Source organism: Chelonoidis abingdonii, chromosome 3 (genome assembly GCF_003597395.2).
Source record: "Chelonoidis abingdonii isolate Lonesome George chromosome 3, CheloAbing_2.0, whole genome shotgun sequence".
Taxonomy (NCBI): Eukaryota; Metazoa; Chordata; order Testudines; family Testudinidae; genus Chelonoidis; species Chelonoidis abingdonii.
In genome coordinates this window covers 738,739-762,327 of record NC_133771.1, presented here as the reverse complement: position 1 = coordinate 762,327, position 23,589 = coordinate 738,739, and the positions used below count along the sequence as shown (strand labels likewise).

At 52.2% G+C, this 23,589-nt stretch overlaps 1 protein-coding gene across 1 annotated transcript; it reads right to left on the bottom strand.

The window, feature by feature from the left end:
* On the bottom strand, positions 1-21,306 carry PPM1G (protein phosphatase, Mg2+/Mn2+ dependent 1G). The gene is made up of 10 exons (XM_032775206.2): positions 21,017-21,306; positions 17,185-17,254; positions 7,922-8,007; positions 7,068-7,200; positions 5,199-5,650; positions 4,669-4,806; positions 3,629-3,863; positions 2,436-2,565; positions 1,946-2,048; positions 1-715 (listed from the first exon to the last, which is right to left on the bottom strand). The coding sequence occupies exons 1-10, from the start codon at positions 21,140-21,142 to the stop codon at positions 515-517; spliced, it is 1,674 nt and encodes a 557-aa protein (XP_032631097.1). The 5' UTR covers positions 21,143-21,306; the 3' UTR covers positions 1-514.
* Between the last annotated feature and the right edge of the window lie 2,283 nt (positions 21,307-23,589).

Below are 23,589 nucleotides of genomic sequence, written 5' to 3'. Positions count from 1 at the left end.
TAAGTTTTTTGGGCTTTTAGTTTGAAAAAGTATTGATTGAAAGTGTACAACAAAGCGAGGTGCAACGGTGGCACCCAATCCAGATTGTTCCACAAATAAAAGGAGAACGGGCCTTAAATAAAGGGGGCACAGATTAAAAAACCTCAACAAGTGAAAAAGTTCTTCCCCTCCAAACAGAATAGTCACAGGCACAAAAATGGCAACACCTACATGGAGACAATCTTGGGATGTCCATCCTCTAAACACGAACGTGCTACTCACCTCCGCCAGGGCTCCCGTGTCCGCGGAGCTGAAACCAGCCCCACTCGGCAGCTCTGCTGTTGGCTCACTCTTTGGAATGGTTACAAATGAACAACATGCCCTGCTAACCCACCCCACCCTTGTCCAGGACACAGACAAACGAGGCCTCTGCTAAGGCTAAAAAAAAAGAAAGGATGAGACTTTGGAGTCTCGAGTTCAGCTTGTTTAGGAAACAAGTCTGGGGAGTGCACGACAAGTCTCTGTGCCGGGCCTGTTAGTCCCGCTTGGCCTTCTTGCTGCTGTCACTGCCGTTCTCCTCCCTCGCTGCCTGGGCCTCTGCCGCTGCCAGTTTCCGTTTGCCACTGTCGGTGTGGGCTTGTGTGGAGCGTGGGTTGAAGCAGATAATGATGCACGTCATGTTATCGCAGCCGGTGCCGTCCCCTGAGGTGTCGGGAGCCAAGCACTGATCCAGGAGCTGAGAGGGAACAGGACAGAGTTAACAGCACACGGGGAGCAGCCAGTGGGACGCCAACCTCATACGCAGCCGAGCAGTCCAAGGTAGCTGCTCGCTCGCTGGCTGACTCCTGGCTCCGGGGCCAGCCCCAGGCTCCAGCTCCTCCCAGGTGAGGGAACGGGACAGCTTAAGGCAGTGCTCTGTGCCTTGGGAGGCCGGCAGGCAGAGCCAGCGACAGGCATGAGCAGACCAAGCAATTGCTTAGCACCCGGAACACCGCCAGGGGGCCCCCTGTTCATTATTAGTATGTGTTGGGGGGCACCCCTCAAATATCCTGATGTGCTGACCACCTCTGGTGGCAGGGCCTTGTGCTGCTCAGCACTGCCACCTGCTGGCTGTTCAGAATAACACTAGGAAGGCAAAAACAATGAGCAGTCTGCGGCCCCTTAGAAACTAACAAATTTGTTTGGGCATACGCTTTCGTGGGCTAGAACCCACTTCATCAGCTGCGTGCAGTGAAAAATACTGTAGCAGATATATATACAGCACATGAAAAGATGGGAGTTGCCTTACCAAGTGGGGGGGTCAGTGCTAACGAGGCCAATTCAATCAGGGTGGATGTGGCTCATTCTCAAAAATCTCCTTGGACACTCAACAACAGACTTAAAAGTGGCCATTCTTCAACAAAAAAACTTCAAACACAGACTTCAATGAGAAACTGCAGAACTGGAATTAATTTACAAACCGGACACCATCAAATTAGGCCTGATTAAAGTGGCTGGGTCACTACAAAAATTTCTTTTCCCCCTCTGTTGATACACCTTCTTGTCATCTGTTGGGAATGGGCCACATCCACCCTGATTGAATTGGCCTCGTTAGTACCGACCTCTCGGTAAGGCAACTCCCATTTTTCATGTGCAGTATATTTATACCTGCCTACTGTATTTTTCACTCCATGTATCTGATGAAGTGCGTTATAGCCCACAAAAGCTTATGCCCAAATAAATTTGTTAGGCTCTAAAGTGCCAGCAGGACTCCTCGTAGTTTTGGCTGATACAGACTAACACGGCCACCCCTTTGAAACTAGGAGGCAGATAAAGTTGTTGGGTCCGTATGGATTTCGTCACCATCCAGCAATGAGCGGGCCCCAGTAACTCTCCCCACAGGGAGTCAATGCCCAGCGAGCATGCAAATGCCCAGCGATCTGAGGAAGCCCATCCAGGAAAGGGCAGCTGGAATCAGGCTGCTTACCTCTTCTACTATGGATGAGAGAGGCCTCAGGTCCCCGTTCTCATCCTTCTGGCTGATCTTGGCCTGGATGAAATCCACCACTTCCTGGCTGCTCATCACATTCCTTCCAGCAGAGCGGGTGATGGGTCAGAGTGGCTGGCAGGGCAAGGGAAGAGTGCCCTGCAGCTGACGGCAGGGAGGCCTGATTCTGCTGTGCTATGGCGGAGAGCACTGGCTCGCTGAATGGGAGGGGCAGGGTGCACACCAAGACAGATGTTAAAGGAGATCCCCTCGTTCAGGGGCCATGGGCATCGTGGAGCGCGCTGTGCCTTCCTCTGCCCAGGGAATGGCACCTCACTGAGGACAGCCTGCCTCGGACTCTTTGATGAGCTATCCCAGAGGCCCCTAACCCTTACTGAGGTGTCACAGGGATATGCGCCTGGCCTGCTGCCCCGTGCTAAGGCTGGGGCAGGATCCATCCCATAGGGGCTTCTGATCCTCTGGTGCTCACCAGATTCCATCGCATGCGATAACCATGAAGTCGTGTTCCTCTTTTATTGTCAGCACCTTGATGTCGGGTAAGGCCGAGATCATCTGCTCTTCCGGGGGCAGGTCCTTGTTCCGTTTGTAGAAGTGGTCACCTGGCAAGAGAGGGGAAGGTCAGTGCCGGCACAGTCTCCTCCAGCTGACTGCTGGGAAGGGGCTGCCTGAGAGCCCAGGACAGCACTCCCACAGGCAGGAGGGGACGACCCCCCACCTGTCGCAGACTGAGGTCTGTGTTTGAGCTGGAGCATGAGGCCAGCTCAGCAGAGCCTGGCACTTAACTGCTACAACACTGAAGAAGTGCGAGAACACCAAAACAGCGTGTCCCCAGCCCAGCCACACATCTCCCCACCGCTTGTGCTTTTAGGAGCACAAATACAGACACTGCTCATGCGGACCAGACCAGCATCCATTTAGTCCAGTGTCCTATCTCCGACGGGGGCCAGCGCCAGCTGCTTCAGGGGAAGGTGCAGTGATCAGGCAGCCTGCCCCAGGGGAAGGTTCCCCCAGCTCCAGTAGTTAGAGGCTCATGCTCTGGGGCAAGAGGGTTCATGGCCAGTTCAGAACTCTGGTTTGAGGGTTAGTATTTCCTCTGATAATTCCAGATATTCCCCATTCCTAGAGAAACATCTAACTTCTCGCTGAATCCCGCTAGGCTCTTAGCCTCAGCTATGTCATGGGACAGAGTTCCACAGACCCCTTGTGCCTTTTGAGAGTCTCCATCATTTAAACAGACACTGCTGATCTTCCTTTCTCTCGACCATGCATTGCTTTAGAAAATTTAATCACGTCCCTCCTCATCCATCTCCTTTGCATGAGGACAAAGCCCTCTGCACAGAAGAGATTTCGCCAAGTCCTTGACCGTTCTTGCTGCCCTTCTCTAACCCCTCTAGCTGTGCAACATCCTGTTTAGGAAGGTGATGAGAACCCCAAATGGTGTTCAGATGAGCCCACACTACTAATTAGGGAATATACCACCTCATGCCTTATACATCCCAGTATCGTTTGCTTTTCTCACCACTCCTGGCTGACACCTACCATGCCTTGGGCCCCACCTAAATCATCCATCACTCACAAACCCACCGTGAAGCAGGCGGTCTGTGTACACGTGCCATCCTCCCGGCTGTAGGGTGTCCTGGCCGGCCTCCTGGATTCACTCACCGATTGCCCTGGAGAGGTTGAGACCCCCATTCACTCTCCCATCCATGGTGACCTTGCCGCCGGCGTTCTTTATCCTAGCCAGCTCCAACTCATCCTCCGGCTTGTGGTCATAGGACATGTCCACAGCTTTGCCACCCTCCGACACCACGCAGCGAGAGTCTCCAGCATTAGCTACAATCAGCTGTTTCCCCCGGATAAGGGCTACCACGGCAGTCGTCCCGCTGTCAGAGCCAGGCTGAGAGGCAATGGGTTTGGTGAGACTTCTTCCCAGATACATAATGCCCCTAGCCCTAAAGTAGCTATTCGGGGAGAGATGGTACAAACCAGCCCAGGAGCTCTTACAGAACATCGGCTGTACCAGACCTCGCCTTTCAAGGTGCAGGGCCCAAAGAGGGGGCCACCGCAGGAGGCGAGGGAAGGGGTGCAAAAGGAACAGAGCATGGGTACGTTTTCCCAGGAGTGGGCCACCTCAGATTTAACACCTAGGACCACCAGTGAGCTCAATAGCATGGCCTGCAGCTGTCCTCTCCTGCCCCAACTCCAGCCTCAGCCTGCCCCAAGCAGGGACTGCACTGCATTATAGTGGCAAGGATGGAGGCTTCTGCAGTCTCCATTTCACTGCACCTAGCTGCAGCTCCCGCCCAGCTGCCAATGCCGTCCTCAGCCGGCTGGCTGGCTGGAGAGCTGCTAATTACTAGCGTTGGTTGTGTGCAGGTGAGACACACAGCTGGGCTGGCTGATCCTGAGGAATTGCCGTGCTGTTCTGCAGTACGTCCGACCAGATAAGCTAGCAGTGGAGTCCCCCTTTGCAGCATCTCCCCTGCTGCCCCACAGCCCAGGCCCCATTCCAAACCCTCCACCGCCTCCAGATGGGAAGACACCTGCTTCAGGCTACATGCTCCACTGCAGGAAAGATGTGTAGAAAATCCATGGGCTGCACACAGCCTCCATGGCCAAGGGGCATTCTCTGGCTCCCAAGTGACCCACGGGTGCTCCCCAGCACAGGACTAACAAAGAGAAGGCAGAAATGGGATGTGCACCTCCTCTTTCCCCTCCATGCCTGGTAACATCATCTCTTCCTCTTCGTCCTCATCCTCCTCAGCCTCTTCTGTGTCATCTTCATCCTCTTCATTCTCTGCCTCCTCACTGCTGTAGCCATCTTCATCTTCACTGCACTCCTACGGAAACAAGACATGCCATGAGAGAGCAGGAGTGCCCGGCTCCGAGGGCACAAGCCCCTCCGGGAGGATGGACAAGATGAGCTCAGCAAGGGGGAGCCGATGACCCAGCAGGTCGTCTCTCTCTGTCTGGTGCATATGAGCTGGGCAGCAGGTAGCAGCTCCCAGCTCATGCACTGGCCAGACCACAGCGTCTGCAGCACCCTCCTTCCACAGGCCCGCTGAGAGGTGGTGCGGACACAGGCATCAGCCCGTAAATCCCACCTTGACGGCAGGCCTGGGGTGGCCCGATGCTCTCACAACCCTTAAAGAATGTGGAGAGAGAGAGAGAGAGAGAGAAAGTCATTCCCCACCCCCAGGAAGGGCAGCTGCCTCCAAGCTCTGGCGCCTACCTCACTGTCCTCCTCCTCTTCTCCCTCATCTGACTCATCCTCGCTGTCTTCAAAAAATTTGGACTTGGTCGTGCCCTGGGGCTTTCCAGTGGAGGAGCAGGAGGGTCCTGCCTCCCCCGTGGAGGAAGTGACCGTCTCTTCGCCCCTCCCCACTTCGGCCTGCTTTGCAGCACAGCTGTTGTTCCCAGAGTCAGCTCTGTGGGAGGTGGAGGAAATGCCCGTGGCCTTGTCATCTGGCTTCCCATTCTTCCTCTCTCTGTGCTCGGCCAGCTCCCCCGGGCTGCTTTCTCCATTCACGCTCGCCTCCCCCTCATGCTCGTGGCCCATCTCCCCAGCTGGAGGGAGTGGCTTGTTTCTGAGGTTCTTGATGCAGTTCTGTCCATAGCGAGTCAGCAGCTCCTCTATGGTCATTGTGGCTTCTTCGTGCAGAAGAGCCGCTTCCTCGTTGTCAACTGCAAGAGAAAGGGGAAGTCAGAGCAGGAAATGCCGCCTGTGGGGTGGCAGCAGCAGCACAGGTTTGGCTCCAAGCTGCACTAGCCAAGAGATGCCTGGTGTTCCAGCAGTGCCCGCACTGGGCTGGGCATTCCATGCACACACAAGGGAGACAGCTGCCCCCACCCAGCTCCCAGACCAAGCAGTCGGGAGGGCAACCATCACACTGACACAGCTGATAGGCACAGCTCACACACTGGGCTCTATGGACACACAGCAGCCAGCTCCCAGCTGCTAAGCCAGGTGATGGTCGCTGACACAGTGGCCACCAAGGAAGAATTCACCAATGGAAGCTCAGCTTGAGGTGCTGGGGGTGAGCTTGCAAGTGGGAACAGCTGATGCTGGTCAAGCGTTTGGGTTTTGTTTGAAGGTCTGTGGTGATGCTGAGTGCTGGGACACTGGCTGGTCTGTTTTCTTGCACAGGTCAGACACCACAAACGGGAAAGGCTAAGCTTCTCGAGGGCCAAGTCGCTCCGCACGGCTCTGGCACAGGTCGCTCACCCACCTGAGAAGCAGGCGCTGGGGCCATGGGGAAACGTGAGACGCTAAGACACACCCTTCCCAAACACCAAATCGGGGCCAGCAGTTCAAAGGGAAATCTTGCTGCTTCCCTGAAGCTGCCGTTTTGCTAGTTATAACTTTACTAGTCAGCTCAAAGATGGGAAGTGAAATGACTCTACCCAGAGTGCTGCCAGATGCAGAGAGCAAACTAAAGGGCTTCCCCCCCAGGTTTAAGAACCCGGGTGTCCCCAGCACTTGCAGAAAAATGCCAGGATCCAGTGCGGGTGCCCCTTTACGTTCACTCGAAGGCTGGCAGTGAGTCATTCTGGTTTCCTGTCTGGGGCTTTGCTCCTTGCCCTGACAGACATGCCCAGGTGGTAAAGCACATCTGCTTCTTTGAATGAAAAAGGCAGAGTCTTGGGCCAGTCACCTGGGGGGCTTTAGTCCACCTCCGTCCCACCACTTGTCCATCCGTCCATGACCCACCACACCCTGGAGCTGCAAGATTGGGACACTGATGCCCATTTCACTGACACCACATCTCAGCTCAGACCCGTATTGCCATGGCCCAGAAAGCTCGAACCCTTGGCTGGAGCAGAGCACCTGCTGCAGATAGGCCCAAGGGAGGGGCCCACAGAAGGCGTGTGTCAGTTAAACGAGCAAGCTTGCCAAAACAGCTCCGACTCCGCCATGCCAGCCCGGGAGGCGCCTCGAGGAGAGCACTAAGTTAGCTCCAGCTGCACTTTGTTTAACTGGCTCCTTTAAAGAGTAAATCCTTCCCTAGCAGTCACTGCCCTGCCCACCCCACCGCCATGGCTGGCGGCCAGCGCCTCAGTGCTCAGCCTCAGATACTGGCTGGGCACATGCTTCACTTACCATCATCTTCATCAGCCACTTTCTCCTTCTCCTCGTCGTCATCCTGGGGCCGCCCAGCGATCTGAGCGAGCTCCTTAATCACCTCCTCTGTGGTCAGCTTGGCATCGATGGCCAGGAAGGCATCCTCCAGGGCCTACGGACAAACAGACACCACAGGGGCTGCATGCTGTTCAGGGGAGTGCCCGCCCTCCTGCCCTCTCTCAGCAGCACTGGGATCCCATCACGTCCCCAGCCCCTTCAGGAGAATCACTGAGGTGACTGGCCAGGTTTGCCAGAGAGCGCATGGGGCAGACGGGATGGCACTGGGAAGGGTCAGCATGAGAACAACCCCTCATTCCTATAGGCCACTGGCTTTGCCAGACTGGCTTGCGCTCAGGACGTGCCGCCTAATGCCTCTTCTCCAAAAGCTCCACTCTGCCATCACTGAGAGTCTCAAGGGGCTGCATTTCTCTCACCTACACTGCTGCCCATCAGTCCAATTCCTGCATTGATCCAGGAGGAGACTGAAAACCAGGGTAGCTCTGTGGGGATATGGAGAGCAGAGAGGGGGACTCTCTGCAGCGAATACAAAGGATGAGCCAGAAATGAGCATGGCCTCTCAGTAACTTCAAGGGAGCTAAAGGAGGGAGGTGGAACAGTTAAACAACAAGGCCAACAGCTAGTGAGCAGAAGACCCAAGGTGGAGAAAGGAAGAAAGCTTCCCTGGGAGAATAACCAGTCCTTGGGACAGCCTCCTAGGGAGGGGCTGGGCAATCCCAGATGACACCGGGATCTGGGTGGGGACTAGATGCCCAGAGAGGCCTGTTCTCCTACCTGGATACCGACACTTATCCACTGCAGTGCCAGGCTCTTACCTTCTGTAGTTTGCCTTCCTTGTACGCCTTCTGGTCCTTGATTATCTCCGGGAGATACTTAGCACAATACAGGGCAACCTCTGCCCCTGAAAGAGAGCAGAGGCTGCTTGAAAATCCTGCTCCTCCCAGTGGCCCTGGGCACAGAGCGAGCTGAGCTGTGACAGCCCCGAGGGAAACCTGGGGCCTCCAGACAGGACGGAGGTCAGTGCAGGAGGAGGAGACAGCAACCAACTGCAAAGGAGAGGTCGCTAGTGGGAGATCTCGGGGCTTGGCGCAGGGCCTCCACTTCCCAAGGAGCTGCACCACCGAGGTGGGAGGACTTGCTGCTGCCACTGGAGACACCATCAGTATGACAAGCCCTGGGACCCCAGCAAATCTCCAAGGCTTTTCACCCTTCATTGGGGGCTGGCCAGGTTCCAAGGAACTCCACTGTTCTCAGGCCAGTCCCACCTGGACAGCCAAGCTTTGATATTGCAGAAGGGGAAAGGGGGCTTCTGCTCAATGCAGATAATCTGGGAGGTGCCATGTTTCCAGCACACAGGGGGCAGCCAGTGAGTGTTCACATACAAGAGCACCTGCCCCAGTGCAAGAGAAAAAGAGATGCTACAATTAACGAGGGAGACTGTGGTCCTAATGGGCAGAGCGGAGTCCTACTAGGAGAGGAAGGAAAGAAATGCAGGAGGTGACGATAAGAGAAGCAAGCCACAGGGCCAGACATGGAAGGAGGAGAAATTCTCTGAGTTACGTGTAACAGAACCACAGCCTGCCCATAAGCATACAGATTATTTCACTCCTGAACCAGCTGTAGGCTGCTTGACACCACGATTCCTCCTTGGGGGTGCCTGGGTAACCAGTGCAGCCAGGCAGACCACAGGGCCATGGTTCAGACGACAGGTGGGCCCCCCCAAGAGAAGATGGCACTGACATGGCAGCAGTGACCACTAACTCCTGGAGTCAGCTCATCCAATGGGACTTGGCAGAATGCACAGCGGGGCAGGGAAGCAGCCCAGTGAAAAGCTCTGATGGGAGAGCTGAGGAGCAACCCCTCTGGCCTGGAAAGAAAGGGCCAGAGATCTGAGTGGGAGAAGGAACCACCCTGGGAATGGAGAAGGGGGAAGCAGCCAAACAAGAACATGCCAAGAATGCAGGGAAAGGAGAAGGGCAGCGAGAATGCAGACAAAGGGGGATTGCAGGGTCCCCCCAAGGTGATGGCGCTGTTAGGGGAAGTAAGGAATGAATGGCAAACACAAAGCTCTTTCAAACGTGTCTGGAGGGAGGGGAGAACAGGACAACCGGCAAGGAATGGAAACCCTGTGAAAACCGCTTTGGCTAAAAGGATGCCTCAGAGGTTGGGTGATACAGACCCATCCGGTCAGACCATATTCACCCTGAGTGGCAGAGAGAATCGGCAGCCCCATTTCAAGTCTGTTTCAGAGTGAGGATTGGAGCCTGGCCCTCCCACATCCCCGGTGAGTGCTGTAACCATTGAGCTAGAAGATAGTATGGGGGAAAGGGATCAACAACAGTGACCCAGACAGTGACCACCTTGGGGTGGCGACTTTAAAAGGGTGAACAGGATGTCCCAGATAACCAAAGGCCTATCAGACAGACATCAGTCCTGGCCAGAACAACGGAACAGCTGATACAGGACTCAATTTATAAAGCATTAAAGGACAGTGCACCACTTGACTAGAATGTAATGCTGATTTTTAAAATGGGCTCCAGAGGCAATCCCGGCCAGTGGTTACAGGCCAGTGAGCCTAACTTCAGGACTCCACAAACTAGCAGAAATCATAGTAAAGAACAGAATTATCAAATACCGAGTTAAACATAGTTTATTGGGGAAGAATCAACACAGCTTTTCTAAAGGGAAATCATGCCTCATCAATCTATTAGAATTCTTTGAGGGGGTCAACAAGCATGTGCCCAAGAGTGATCCAGTGGTTAGAGCGTACCTGGACTTTCAGAAAGAGTTTGACAAGGTCTCTCAAACACACACTTTTAAGGAAACTTATGCTATGGGTACACAAGAGAGCACTGATGCAGCTACACCACTCCAGAGAGCTCTCCTGTTGGCTTAACTACTCCAGCCCCTGCAAGAAGCTCTCCCGCCGACACAGCACTGTCCACACCGGCATAAGTTATGGCGCTCAGGAGGGTGGCTAATTCACACCCATGAACAACATAACTTATGTTGACTTAAGCTGTAGTGTAACCAGAGCCTAAACTGTCATGGGATTAGAGGGAAGGTCCTCTCATGGATCAGTAACTTGTTAAAAGACAGGGAACAAAAGGTAGGAATAAATGGTCAGTTGTTACAATGCATAGAGATAAACAGCGGGATCCCCCAAGGATCTGTACAAAGACCTGTGCTGTTTAACAAATTAATTGCTGATCTGGAAGAAAGAGTGAACTGTGAAGAGGAAAAGTTTGCAGATGATACAAAGTTACTCGAGATAGTTAAGTTCAAAGCTGACTACGAAAAGTTCCAGGGGGAATCTCTCAAAACTGGGTGATTGAGCAGGAAAATTTGAGAAGATGAAATTCAACATTGATAAGTGCAAAGTAACACATGATGGGCTCCAAATTAACTGTTATCGCTCAAGAAAGATCTTGGAGTCACAGTGAATAGTTCTCTGAAAACTTCAGCTCACTGTGCATCAGCAGTCAAAAAGGTTAACAGAATGGTAGGAGCCATTAGGAAAGTGATAGAAACTAAGACAGAAATTATCAAAATGCCCCATAGTAAGTACATGGCAAATCCACACCTTGAATACTGTGTCCAGTTCTGGTTACCCCATCTCAGAAAGGATATAATGGAACTAGAAAAGGTTCAGAAAAGGGGAACAAAGATAATTACGTATATGAAAGGGCTTCTATATGAGGAGAGACTAAAAAGATTAGGGCTGTTCAGCTTGGAAAAGAGACGACTAAGAGGGGATATGCAAGAGATCTAGAAAATCATGCCTGGTGTGGAGAGAGTGAATAATGAAGTGTTATTTACCCTTTTCCACAATATAAAAACCAGGAGTCACCCAATAAAATTAACAGGTAGCAAGATGAATACAAAACAAGAGGAAGTACCTTTTCACACATTGCACAATTCACCTGTGGAACTCATTGCCAGGGATGTTGTGATGGCCAAAGTAGAACAGGGCTCAAAAAAATAAATAGCGAAGTTTATGGAGGACAGGTCTATCAATGGCTATTAGCCAAGATGGCCAGGGACACAACCCAACCCTTGGGGCAACCCTAAAGTTCTGATTGCCAGAAGCCGACAGGGGAAGACAGAATGGATCACTAACTACTTTGTTATGTGCACTCCCACGAAGCTCCAGTATGGACAACTGTCAGAGACAGGCTACTGTGCTAGAGGGACCATGGTCTGACACTGCACGGCAGTTCTTACATAATATAATTAATGCAAATCAACATAGGCTTATGGAAAATAGATCCTGTCAAACTAACACGCTATTTTTGATGAAATGACACATTTGGCTGATAAAGGTCATAGTGTTGATGTAGCAGACTTAGATTACTGTGAGGTGTTTGACTTAGCACCACAACATTTTTGTTAAAAAAGGAAAGGTTAAGCGGTGACTTGATCCCAGTCTATACGTACATACATGGGGAACAGCTATTTGATATCGGAGGGAGTCTTCAATCTAGCAGGCAAAGGTGTAACGTCCCAGTGTCTGGAAGCTGAAGCTGGACAAATTCAGACCAGAAATAAGATGCAACTAATTTTTTAAAAAACAACAACAAAAACCATGGAGGGCAACTAAACACTGGCACAACTTATCCTCCATCTCTGGCAATTTTTAAATCAAGACTGGATAGTTTCCTAAAAGCTCTGCTCCAGTTCAAATAGGAATCAATATGAGGATTACTACGGCACATGCTACACCAGAGGTCAGAGAAATGATCTCAGAGGTTTCTCCTACCTTTATTCTCTATAAATCTCTGGTTCCTAACCTAGGAGAACAGTGGAGGAGGGAGTCCCTCTAAAACACCCTGGTAGGACCTGGAGAGACAAGGAGGCGGGACCACGGAGAGGCATACTGGGCTTATTCGGCCAACCAAACTCAAATGTTTTATCAGGTGAACATGAGTTGCAGGTCCCAAATCATCCTAAATTGTGAACATCAATAACTGCTAGTGGCTGTACCCCCTTAATCCAAGGGACTGCAGCTATTTCCATCTCCTCTTGCTGCTTCCTCCAACTCAGCAGCATCACCTCAGACTGGTCTAGGATGAATCTCATCTGCGCTCCAATCTCAATACTACAACACCCTTTTCTCCTCTCCAGCTTTGACAAATACAGTCTTGTCTCGCTCAGACTCATTCAGAATGCCGCTGCAAAGATCACTGTCCTAGCCGGAGTGCTCTATGTCACCCCTCTCCTTGCATCCCTTCACTGCCCCCCCAAACCTTCTCTACTGTACCTAACATAAGCTGTCCTCACTCTCAAGGCCCTTCATGCTCTGTCCCCACCAACCGTCCTCTCTCATTCATTAGTGAAAGGCTGACTCCTGCCTCCAACTGGCCCATGGTGCCAGCCTCAGCTGCCTCCTTGGTACATTTTCAAGCCTTCTCCCCTGCCACCCACAAAGCTTGAGAGGAGCTCCCTGCAAACACCCACAAAGCGCCTCATTCGCCTCTTTCAACACCTCTGCTGCCATGAACCTTCCAAAAAACTGACAGCCGCTAGGCTGCGGGTGTGCAGAGACCCCTGCCCCTCAGGCTCACTAATGCTGTCTCTCTGTTCACTTGCAGCCCCATCTGGCCAGGTACCTTTTGGCCTGACTTCAGCTGTAAGTTCTTTGGGGCAGGAGTCATCTTTTTGTCCTATGTCTAAAGCGCCTAGCACAGGGGTGCTGGCCGTGATGGAGGCTCGTAGCTGCTATGGCAACACAAGCCAATACTACTAACAACATGAAACTCAATGACACAATTCATGGGGAGGTTGAGAATTCCAGGGTTCGGTTTCAAAGTGAGCACCCTGCTGGGACGCAGCAGCAAGAGGCAGGGCAGGCTTGCAGTTAAGATTCCATGGTGACCTTGGCCAGGCAGACAGCACGTGACTTTGGACAGATGTGCCCAGCACCCAAACACCACCTGAACTCAAAGACACTTCCAAAAAGTCCTTGATCCGTCTCTGTTCCGCCCCCTACCAGCCAGAGGATAACAACTCTGTCTTACCTGGCAGGGCCGTTGCAAGATGCGAGCTGCTCAGATACGATGGGAAGGGGGAGGGGCAAATAAATGTTATTGTCTGCAGGCTCAAGTGGATGTCACTGTATTGGTTACACCGCAAGCAGAGGTGACAGGCCATGTTTCTGTACAGAGGTGGAGTCTGCAGCCACAGTATACATGCATTTTGATTGGAAACTGACCCTGGACAAAATCCATCTACCCAGGCATTTACAGAAAGCTTAGTTCCATGGAGACTGTGGCCCATGTATCTAGTACGGCTTAGCTGGGCGTGCGGAGGGGAAGGGACTAGCTCAGTGGTTCTTCACGTTTTGCACTGGTGACCCCTTTCACACAGCAAGCCTCTGAGTGACACCCCCCTTATACATTAAAAACACTCTTGGTCTCTATGGACACAGGCTTCATTCTGATGTGGGAAGCGGGGCACGGGCAGCAGCATCAAGGCAAGGACCTTCAGCCAAAGTCTACAAACTAAAGCAGGATCAAGGCCATCAACTGCAGAGCCCCCCTGAGCAGCTTGCAAACCCCAAGTCATCCCCTCACTGCAGAACTGGAAGTGCCCATTCCTCGAGGACCTGCTCTGTGTATGAAGAAACGTTCACGTAAAAAAGAATCCGACACATTAGAAAAGAGAAGACAAATAAACAGGGACAAGTTTTTAAAGTGCTTGTACACAAATGCTAGAAGTCTAGATAATAAAATGGATGAATTAGAGTGCCTTGTGATAAAGGAGGATATTGGTATAATAGGCATCACAGAAACCTGGTGGACTGAGAGCAATCAATGGGACACAATCATTCCGGGGTACAAAATATATAGGAAGGACAGAACAGGTTGGGGTGGCGGGGGGGAGTGGCACTATATGTGAAAGAAAATGTAGACTCAAATGAAGTCAAAATCTTAAGTGAATCCACATGTTCCATAGAATCTCTATGGACAGTAATTACATGCTCTAATAAGAATATAACATTAGGGATCTATTATCAATGACCTGACCAGGACAGTGATAGTGATAGTGATGATGAAATGCTATAGGAGATTAGAGAGTCTAATAAAATTAAAAACTCAAAAATAGTGGGGGATTTAAATTATCCCCATATTGACTGGGAACATGTCACCTCAGGATGAAATGCAGAGACAGAATTTCGCAATACCTTAAATGACTGCTTCTTGGAGCAGCTGGTACGGGAACCCACAAGGGAAGAGGCAACTCTAGATTTAGTCCTGAGTGGAGTGCAGGAGCTGGTCCAAGAGGTAACTATAACAGGACCACTTAGAAATAGTGACCATAATATAATAACTTTTAACATCCCTGTGGTGGGAAGAACACCTCGACAGCCCAACACTGTGGTATTTAACTTCAGAAAGTGGAACCATACAAAAATGAGGGGGTTATTTAAACAGAAATTAAAAGGTACAGTGACTAAAGTGAAATCCCTGCAAGCTGCATGGGCGCTTTTTAAAGACACTATAATAGAGGCCCAACTTCAATGTATACCCCAAATTAAAAAACACAGTAAAAGTACTAAAAAAAGAGCCACTGTGGCTTAACAACCATGTAAAAGAAGCAGTGGGAGATAAAAAGGCATCTTTTAAAAGAGGAAGTAAAATCCTAGTGAGGTAAATAGGAACATAAACACTCCCAAATTAAGCGTAAAAATGTAATAAGAAAAGCCAAAAAGGAGTTTGAAGAACAGCTAGCCAAAAACTCCAACAGTAATAACAAAATGTTTTTAAGTACATCAGAAGAAGGAAGCCTGCTAAACAACCATGGGGCTCCTCAATGATCGAGATACAAAAGGAGCGCTTAAAGACGATAAAGTCATTGCGGAGAAACTGAATGGATTCTTTGCTTCAGTCTTCACAGATGAGGATGTTAGGGAGATTCCCAGCCCTGAGCTGGCTTTTGTAAGTGACAAATCTGAGGAATTGTCACAGATTGAAGTGTCACTAGAGGAGGTTTTGGAATTAATTGATAAACTTAACAGTAACAAGTCACCAGGACCAGATGGCATTCACTCAAGAGTTCTGAAAGAACTCAAATGTGAAATTACGGAACTACTAACTATGGTTTGTAACCTGTCCTTTAAATCAGCTTCTGTACCCAATGACTGGAAGATAGCTAATGTAATGCCAATATTTAAAAAGAGCTCTAGAGGTGGTCCCAGCAATTACAGACCAGTAAGTCTAACGTCGGTACTGGGCAAATTATTGAAACAACAGTAAAGAATAAAATTGTCAGAGACACAGAAGAACATAAATTGTTGGGCAAAAGTCAACATGGTTTCTCTAAAGGGGTAATCAGTGGCGTTCACTAATATAATTACTTGAGTTCTTTGAAGGAGAGATCAACAAACTATGTGGACCAAAAGTGGAACTAGATATTACTTAGATTTCCAGAAGCCTTTAGAACAAGTCCACTCACCAAGGACTCTAGTACTAGAATTAAGCGTCATGGTAGAGAGGAAAGTCCTTTATGGATTGAAATGGTTAAAGAAGGAACACAGGGTAGGAATTAATGGTAAATTCTCAGAATGAGAGGTCGCGTACACTAGATGTGTAGTTCCCACAGTGGTCGGACCATAGGACCATCGCCATGTCAATTATATTCATCTGATCCTGGAAGAAAGGGTGAACAGTGAGCTTGGGGCGCAGGGGAAGGTGCGTAAAGTTGTTTGAGATAATGACTCAAACACGACGTCAAAAGATAGTTAAAGCAACCTAAAGAGGCAGACTGTTGAAGAACTTACCACCCCCAAAGATCCACAAAATATGATTGGCAACCAAATGCAATGCATTACTTTACATTTATCTACATATAAATTCTCATCTTGGTGGAAAACAACTAATCCAAGACTTGGCTTATTACCTACAATAATGATGGGGCCACAATTTATGTACGTACCCAAACTACATTCAGAAAGAAGACATTTGAAAAGGTGCATTCCTGAATATTCTCTGAAGAATGTCCACGCAGTGTGCAGAGGTGGTCAAAAAAGCAACAGGATGTTAGGAATCATTAAAAGAAGGGATAGAGTAAGACTGAGATTATTATTGCCCTTATATAAATCCATGGTACGCCCACATCTCGAATACTGTTGTACAGATTGGTCCTCATTCAAAAAGAGATAACTGCATAGAAAAGTTCAGAGAAGGGCAACTAAAATGATTAGGGGTTTGGAGAGGTCCAATGAGGAAAGATTAAAGAGGCTAGGACTCTTCAGCTTGGAAAAGAGAGACTAAGGGGGACATGATAGAGGTCTATAAATCAATGAGTGGTGTGGAGAAAGTGGATAAGGAAAAGTTATTACTTGTTCCCATAATAAAGAACTAGGGCACAAATGAAATTAATGGCAGGCAGGGTTAAAAACAAATAACAGGAAGTTCTTTCTCAGCACAGTCAACTTTGGAACTCCTTGCCCTAGAGTTGTTGAAGGCTAGGATATAAGAGGTTTAAAAGAGAATGGATAAATTCATGGAGGTAAGTCCATCAATGGCTTTAGCCAGGAAGGGTAAGGAAATGGGTCCTAACCTCTGTTTGTCAGAGGTGAGATGGATATCAGGAGAGAGATCACTGTGAATCCATTACCTTGTTAGGTTCACTCCCACTGGGGCACCTGGTACTGGCCACTGTTGGTAGACAGGATACTGGGCTGGATGGACCTTTGGTCTGACCCAGTACGGCCATTCTCATGTTCTTATGCACGTGCACACCTCAAAGTGGTGCCCCTCAAACTGCTCCCCTGCCCAGCTGGAAAAACAGCCTCAGTCCTGGAATGCCTCCTGTGGACCCTTCAAGCCCAACTCCCACCAGAGGGAGGTTGTCCAGCTCCCACTGTGCCAACCCAGTGCCCATCTTCCCACAGTCCCACACAGCCATTGGCAGCCTCAGTCTGCACTTTGTCCCAGCGAACACTTCAAGAAGAAGCAGGGTTTTTACAGCCAGAGGGGTTTGCCCTGAAGGGGCAGCCATTGCAGCAGACCAGAGCAGTCCCCTGTGAGAAGCTGCCCAAGCACAATTCCCTGGAAAGAGCGAGAGGAGCAGTTACCTCCGTGTCCATCGTAGACAGAGAACATAGCCGTCTCACCGTCCAGCTCAGGAATACAGTTGTGCGCATCCTGAAAGCGACAGCACCAAGTCAGAGTGTTGGGGTTGCACTGGCTCCCAGTGGCTGACCTGGCATGAACAGTGCTCAGGGGCAGGGAAATACAGTAGCAGCACAGACACACTCACATTTCACATCTGGAGATTTCCCACTCACACGCTGTTCTCACAAAACCAGAAGGCACGAACAGTAAGAAGCAGCTGCTACAGTAGCACAGCCACATGCCACTATAGCGCAGATGCTTCTTCCAGTGACAGAAGGGGTGTTGCTGTCGCAGGAACTCCACCTCCCTTAGTGATGGTATCTAGGCTGATGGAAGCAGTCCTTCACTGACCTACCTATGTATGCCCCAGAGAGTGGGTCAGCGCAACTACAGCAGGCAGGGGGGTGAATTTCACACTCCTGAGACCCCCCAAGACGCTCCCAGACCCACAGCACACGCTCCATCTACAGCTCACCAGAGCAGCTCGCTCCTCCCGGAAGGGGCATGCAACTCTTCTGCCTCTTGCTGTGCACAGCAACCTCTGCACTCCTCCAGACTGAGCGCTCTTTAAAATGGTAACTTGGGATTCTGCCAGTCTGGAGCCAGACTCCAGCTCTATCCATCCAGGCTCCTGTCACTGTACCATCTGAGTGTCTTTATCCCCACACCCCCTTGTGTGGCAGGATGGGGCTACTAGCCCCATTGTACAGATGGGAACGGAGGCCCAGGGAGACCGAGTGCTTATCTACACAAGGAAATGTACTGGCACGACTATATCACCATAGCACACCAGGAGAATGAGTGGTAGTTATGCCGGTAAGTTTCCCCATGTAGACAAGCCCCAAAGGACTCGGCCAAAGTCAAACAGGGAGTCTGTGGCCCCTCCCACTGCTCGGCTCCTTTCCCCAGTTCATAAGCAGCCCAGATCCATGCACACTGGTGCGTCACCTGCTCCAGTCATACCTGACAGGAGAGAGAGTGTCCCTCTGACTGCTGAGAGCAGGAAGCGGTACAGCAGCACCACCACACTCCCCAGGCCTTTGTAGGGGATCTCTGCACACCTGGGCTAGAGGCCTTTCCCCTCTTTCTAGCGTGGGTGTGCCAAGCCTTTCCTGGGCACGCCCCACATGGACTCTGCCCCATGTGGCTGGGTAACGGCGTGCTGGTCTCAAATGAGCTGAAGGGTAGGCTGAGGAGTCTAGAACTGACATTGTCCCCCACTGTTCTCGGTGCATTGGAGCGAATCAGAAATAGTGTCACGGAAATCCCACCTCCCAGCAGGCGTCTTTGCCATGGCACTGGTGTCAGAATCCTGCTCATTCTCCAGCTGCCGACGGAACCTCTCAGGTGAGCCAGCAGAAAGGGTGGCCCTCCAACGGGACTGTTTGACACAAAAATGAAATTCTTTCCGGCCTTTATCTATACGCACTCAGATACTGACGTAACAAGCATGGGACAATCACCTATACAGAGCAGAACATCACAGAGCAGCAGACAAGGGTTCATGACCAAATTCCTTCCTCTCCCCAGACATGGGCCAGGAACAGCAGCTGGCAGTGACTTGGGCTGAATTTGAAGCACAGAATGTGCCTTTCACACTAACAGTTCTCTGGCTGGTGCTCAGCCTGCAGGGTGTGTTTGTGTGAAATGCCTTGAAGTCTCTTAAGTGCTCTCAGCACAGGTGCTTTGTTCTTTGCTAGATACTTGGGGATGGCTCTGTTTAAGTGACTCTCGTGCTGACACTGAGACGTACCTCATCAGAGAAGCTCCACAGGAAAATTCACTAGCGATAGTGTTCACTGACTCCTTTTTCCCCAGTACTCAGCCTAATTTAACAGATTTTGAAGAAGCCAAAAACCAAAACCAAACCTCCACAGCCAAGATGAGAGGTGGCACGAAGTTAGTGCCCGAGGAAAGTGCAAATAACCACCAACAAAACAGCAACACTGACCTGCACAGAGCACTGCCCAAGCACAAGGGGAACAGGTGACCCGTGTAACAACAGTAGGCCATGGAGAGGGAGGGAAATAGCTCCTCAGTTCACTTACTGCGTATTCTCCTAGCTGACTGCTAAGACCTCAGTGGCAGAAGCCTGGGAAGGAGACACTTACAGGAAATCAAACAATGGCAAAGATAAGGTGTGCTCACAGAGAACACCCAGAGTTTTTGAGAAAACATCAAGCTGTTAACTGAGGCCAAGTCCCAACTCTGAGTTCCCAGCCTGGGGGGAAGGGAGGTTGAGTGGGCAGCAGCAGCTGGTGCACAGTCTGAAAGAGACAGAGCATTCTGTCTCTGTCAGACTCTTGTCAGGCCCTCTCCCACCAGGAGTCCTGCCAGTTCTCAGTGGGCAAGCAGGGGAGGCTGGGGTTTCCATGCAGGTGATGATCATTTCTCAGCACCAATCCGCTGTCTTTTCTAACCTTAGAGGCTGGGGAGCCAGGAGGAATGGGCAGCTCCCCGTGCTCTGCTCCCCTTCCAATTCCAGAATGGAAGGTGGAGGGAAGGAAGTGAGGAAATAGGCTGATCCAATGCATCCAACATGTTGTGATGGTTATCTGAATGCCACTGGGGGAGTTCTGTTGGGCTGGGCCAAGAGCTCCGGGACAGGCACGTTAACACTGGCACAGCAGATTAAACCCTATGTTAGGCTGATAGTAAGTGCACAGTTAAATACTCGAAAACCAGGAAATGCCAGAGGAACTTGAATTTGGCATGGGTCCTTCCTTTACTGCATCTTTATTTTTATGGTAGAGCAGAGAGACTAGAAAGGAGAATCTCCACTGCAAAAAACTTTGTTTATTTCTATGGAAGTATCAGGAAAGTTGTGTCTTGGCACTTTTGCCAGGAGACTCCTTGGAGGACTGAAACATGGCCTGGAAGTTCTCAGCCCTTAACCACAGTGGTAGGGGTGTTGAATCCTTAGTAGGAGAGTTTGCTTCCATGTGATTTACATATGGCATTAATGAAAACAAAGAGAAAACAGAGTGAATAAATATCCCTTCATTGTAGTGGTGATGGCACTGTGCCACCAGGTCCCCAGCTGAGGGCTTGGCAGGGATTTCAGAGATGAGCCACACACATGCCCCAGGCTGGAGAAAGTGTGCTACGGATGCTGAGACAAGCGGAAACCCTCTAGCTCTGCAAAAGGACGTGAGAGGGAAAGACACAGTAGAACCCTGGGGATGTTTCACTATCAGTCTGAGGAGGCTTATGGGGAGAGAGCATTAAATGTACCAAGAAGCAGTTAAGGGTCCCGCACCGCCCCCCCATCTCCTCGTCCCTCCCCCGCCCAGGGTCCCGCGCCGCCCCCCATCTCCTCTTCCCCTCCCCTTCCCCCCCAGGGTCCCGCGCGCCCCCCATCTGCCTCTCCTCTCTTCCCCCGCTTCAGGGTCCCGCGGCCCGCACCCGTCCCCATCTCCTCTGCCTCTCCCCTCCCTCCCCGGCAGGGTCCCGCGCCGCCCCCAGTTCTCCTCTCCTCTCCCCCCCGCACCTCAAGCGCGTCCCGCGCCCCATCCCAGATCTCCTCTCCTCTCCCTCCCCGGCCGGGTCCGCGCCGCCCCCCCATCTGCCTTCCCTCCGCCCAAATCTCCTTCCCTCCGCCCGCCCAGGGTCCCGCGGCGCCCCCATTCCATCCCCCCGTCCAGGGGTCCCGCGCCGCTCCCCCCATCTCACTCCCTCGCTTCCGACAGGTCCCGCGCCGCCCCCCCATCTCTCCACCCCTCACGCAGGGTCCCGCGCCGCCCCCCATCTCCTCTTCCCTCCCAGACCGCCAGGGTCCGCGCGCCCCCTCACCTCCATGGAGACCCGCACAGACCTGTATAGGCGCGGAGCCGAGATGCAGACGGCGCGGCGGCCCAGCCCGGGCGCCGTCCCTGAGCCTCTCAACGATGTGGGGCTGGGACAGGTAGGCTTGCCCATGGTGCGGCCGCCTCCGCCGTGGGGCCGGCCCTGCGCGGTGGCCGGGCGAGGGAGCGCGAAGAGCGAGGGCAGGCGGCGAGCGAGCGGTAGCACAAGGAAACCGAGGCGCACACGGAGTCACCGACCGGAACCGAGCGGCGGAAGCGCACAGACCATAAGAGTCTACACTGGGAGGAAAGCACGCGAGCGGCCGGACGATAGCTGCCAATGAAGACGCCGAGGACAGATGCGGCCAACGGAGCGCGGGCCGGAGGCCAGGTGTCAGCGCAAGGGCTTACGAGGGCGGCCGGGAAAGGGCGTGTCCGAGTGTCGGGGACCGTGTCGCGCCCGCCCCACGTTTCAGCCCCCGACCCCGGGCCCCTGTGTGGGGCCCCTTCACCCCACGTGCCCTCCCACCCCCGAGGACCCTATGTGCTCCCCTCACCTTCTCCCGGAGACCCTGTGTGCTCCTCATGCCCCATGTGCCCCCCAGGGGCCATGTGCATCCTCTGCCCCCATGACCCTGTGTGTGTCCCCCTGAGGGTCCTTGTATGCCCCTTCGCACTGTGTGTATCACTCGCCCCCTTGGGGACTGTATATGTGCCCCCTCCCCTCACGTGCACCTCTGGGGACCTGGCCATAGGCTCCTGTTTCCCTGCTGCCAGGGCCCACCGGCTGTTTTTGCATTCAGGATACCATGTCCCTTGAATCGCTGTGGCCATGGGAGAGCTGGCACAGGTGCGGCTTGGGGCCTGCTATAGAGACACTTGACCTGACTAGCTTGAGGGTCAGGAGGCAATCCTGACCGCTGCAGCAGAATCCATACCTTTTACAGCATAGTAAGGCAACTTGGCTCCCAGTCTCCCTATGAGCCCTCTGAGCGTGAGCTCATCCAGGCAGCACAGGACTTGCAGCTTTCTGCACGTTTGGAAAATTCCCAGCATTTTGTGGGTGCTCCTGGGAATAAATATACTGGAGAGGGTGCAGTTCACAATCCAGAGGGAAACTGTGTTTGGTTGATACCTGATTAATTCCAGCTTTTTGGAGAAAGCCCTGGCACAGGGCTTCAATGAAAGGCTGATAAACTTCCCAAACCAGAGAGACCCACCAAAGAGCAGACTGGAGACCTGATGAGTCAGAGATTTCTCATGGAAAGGGGAAAGCTTTTATGTGGTCCCTGAACCCTTGCAGATTTTCATGCATCAGGAAATGGCACATACCCAATGTGTTTGATCAGCGGCTCACATTTCAGATGAAAGACTAAAAGTCTCTTGGTACCACTGAAGCAACCGGACACTGTCAAGGGCAGGATCCCAGCCTTCATTTGCTTTCAAATGGCCCCACCTCATTGGCACCTCCAGCAATTGCTAAGCTGGAAAAGTGTTGTACAGACAAAACTACACAAGATCTTTTCAGGGGGCAAGACAAAGATGCCACATTTATTATGATAATTTGATTTATGACCAATAACTAATATCTTAATCCTTATACACACACATTATACCTAATACCTACACTCACACACACACACACATCCATCAGATGTTCTGCAGCTGCTGCATAGTTACCAGTCCTGGACATAGCTTGAGTTCGTGGCTTGATTTTGCAGCTTGGGTTCGTAGCTTGTGGCAGTAACTGGCCATGAATGGGCCAGAGGGGGCGTCTCTGAAGACTGCGTGGGCGGGCAGCGGGCTGCGAAATCTGGACCCCCGGGCTCCTGAGGCCTAGCATCGCTCCCAACCAAGTGCACCCTGTCCCTCCGGGGAACCTGTCTGCGCCACGCGGCCCCTGCCCTCCCCACAGACCCTGTGTGTGACCCCATCTGCCCCCATGTGATGACCCCTCTGTCCCTGTGTGTGGAGCCCCCCAGGCCCTGTTGTGTGACCGCCTCGTCCCCCCCTGTTGCTTCCCCCGCCCTCCCTCCAGGACCCAGTGGTGTGACCCCTGGCCAGTCTGTGTGCTGCCGCGCTCGAACCTCCCACCCAGGGACCCGGGTGTGTGACCCCCTGTGACCCGTTGTGAAAACCCCGCGGCCCCTCAGGCGACCCTTTGTGCCCCTCGCCCTGTTGACTGCCTCACCTGCCCCCACAGGGACCGAACCTCTCTGCCCAACACCTGTGACCCTGTGATTGACACCTTCTGCCCTGTGTGCTCCCCTCATGGCGCTCTCCCACAGGTGAGACTTGTGTGTGACCCCTCTTCCCCCTGTGTGCTGCCCTCCTCCCCCCAGAGACCCGTGGTGTGACCCCTCACCCTGTGTCGCTGCCCTCTGCCACCCTTTCGCCCCAGGACGGATGTGTGCTAGACCCCTCGGCTCCCCTGTGTGCCCCCTTCCCCACCACCCGTCCACGCTCACAGAGACCCTCGTGTTAATCCCCTCTGCCCACCTGTTGTGCTCCCCTCCCTTCCCCCAGGGACCCTGTGTGTTACCCCTCAGCCCCGGTGGCCGCCTCTCTCACCTCGCCCCA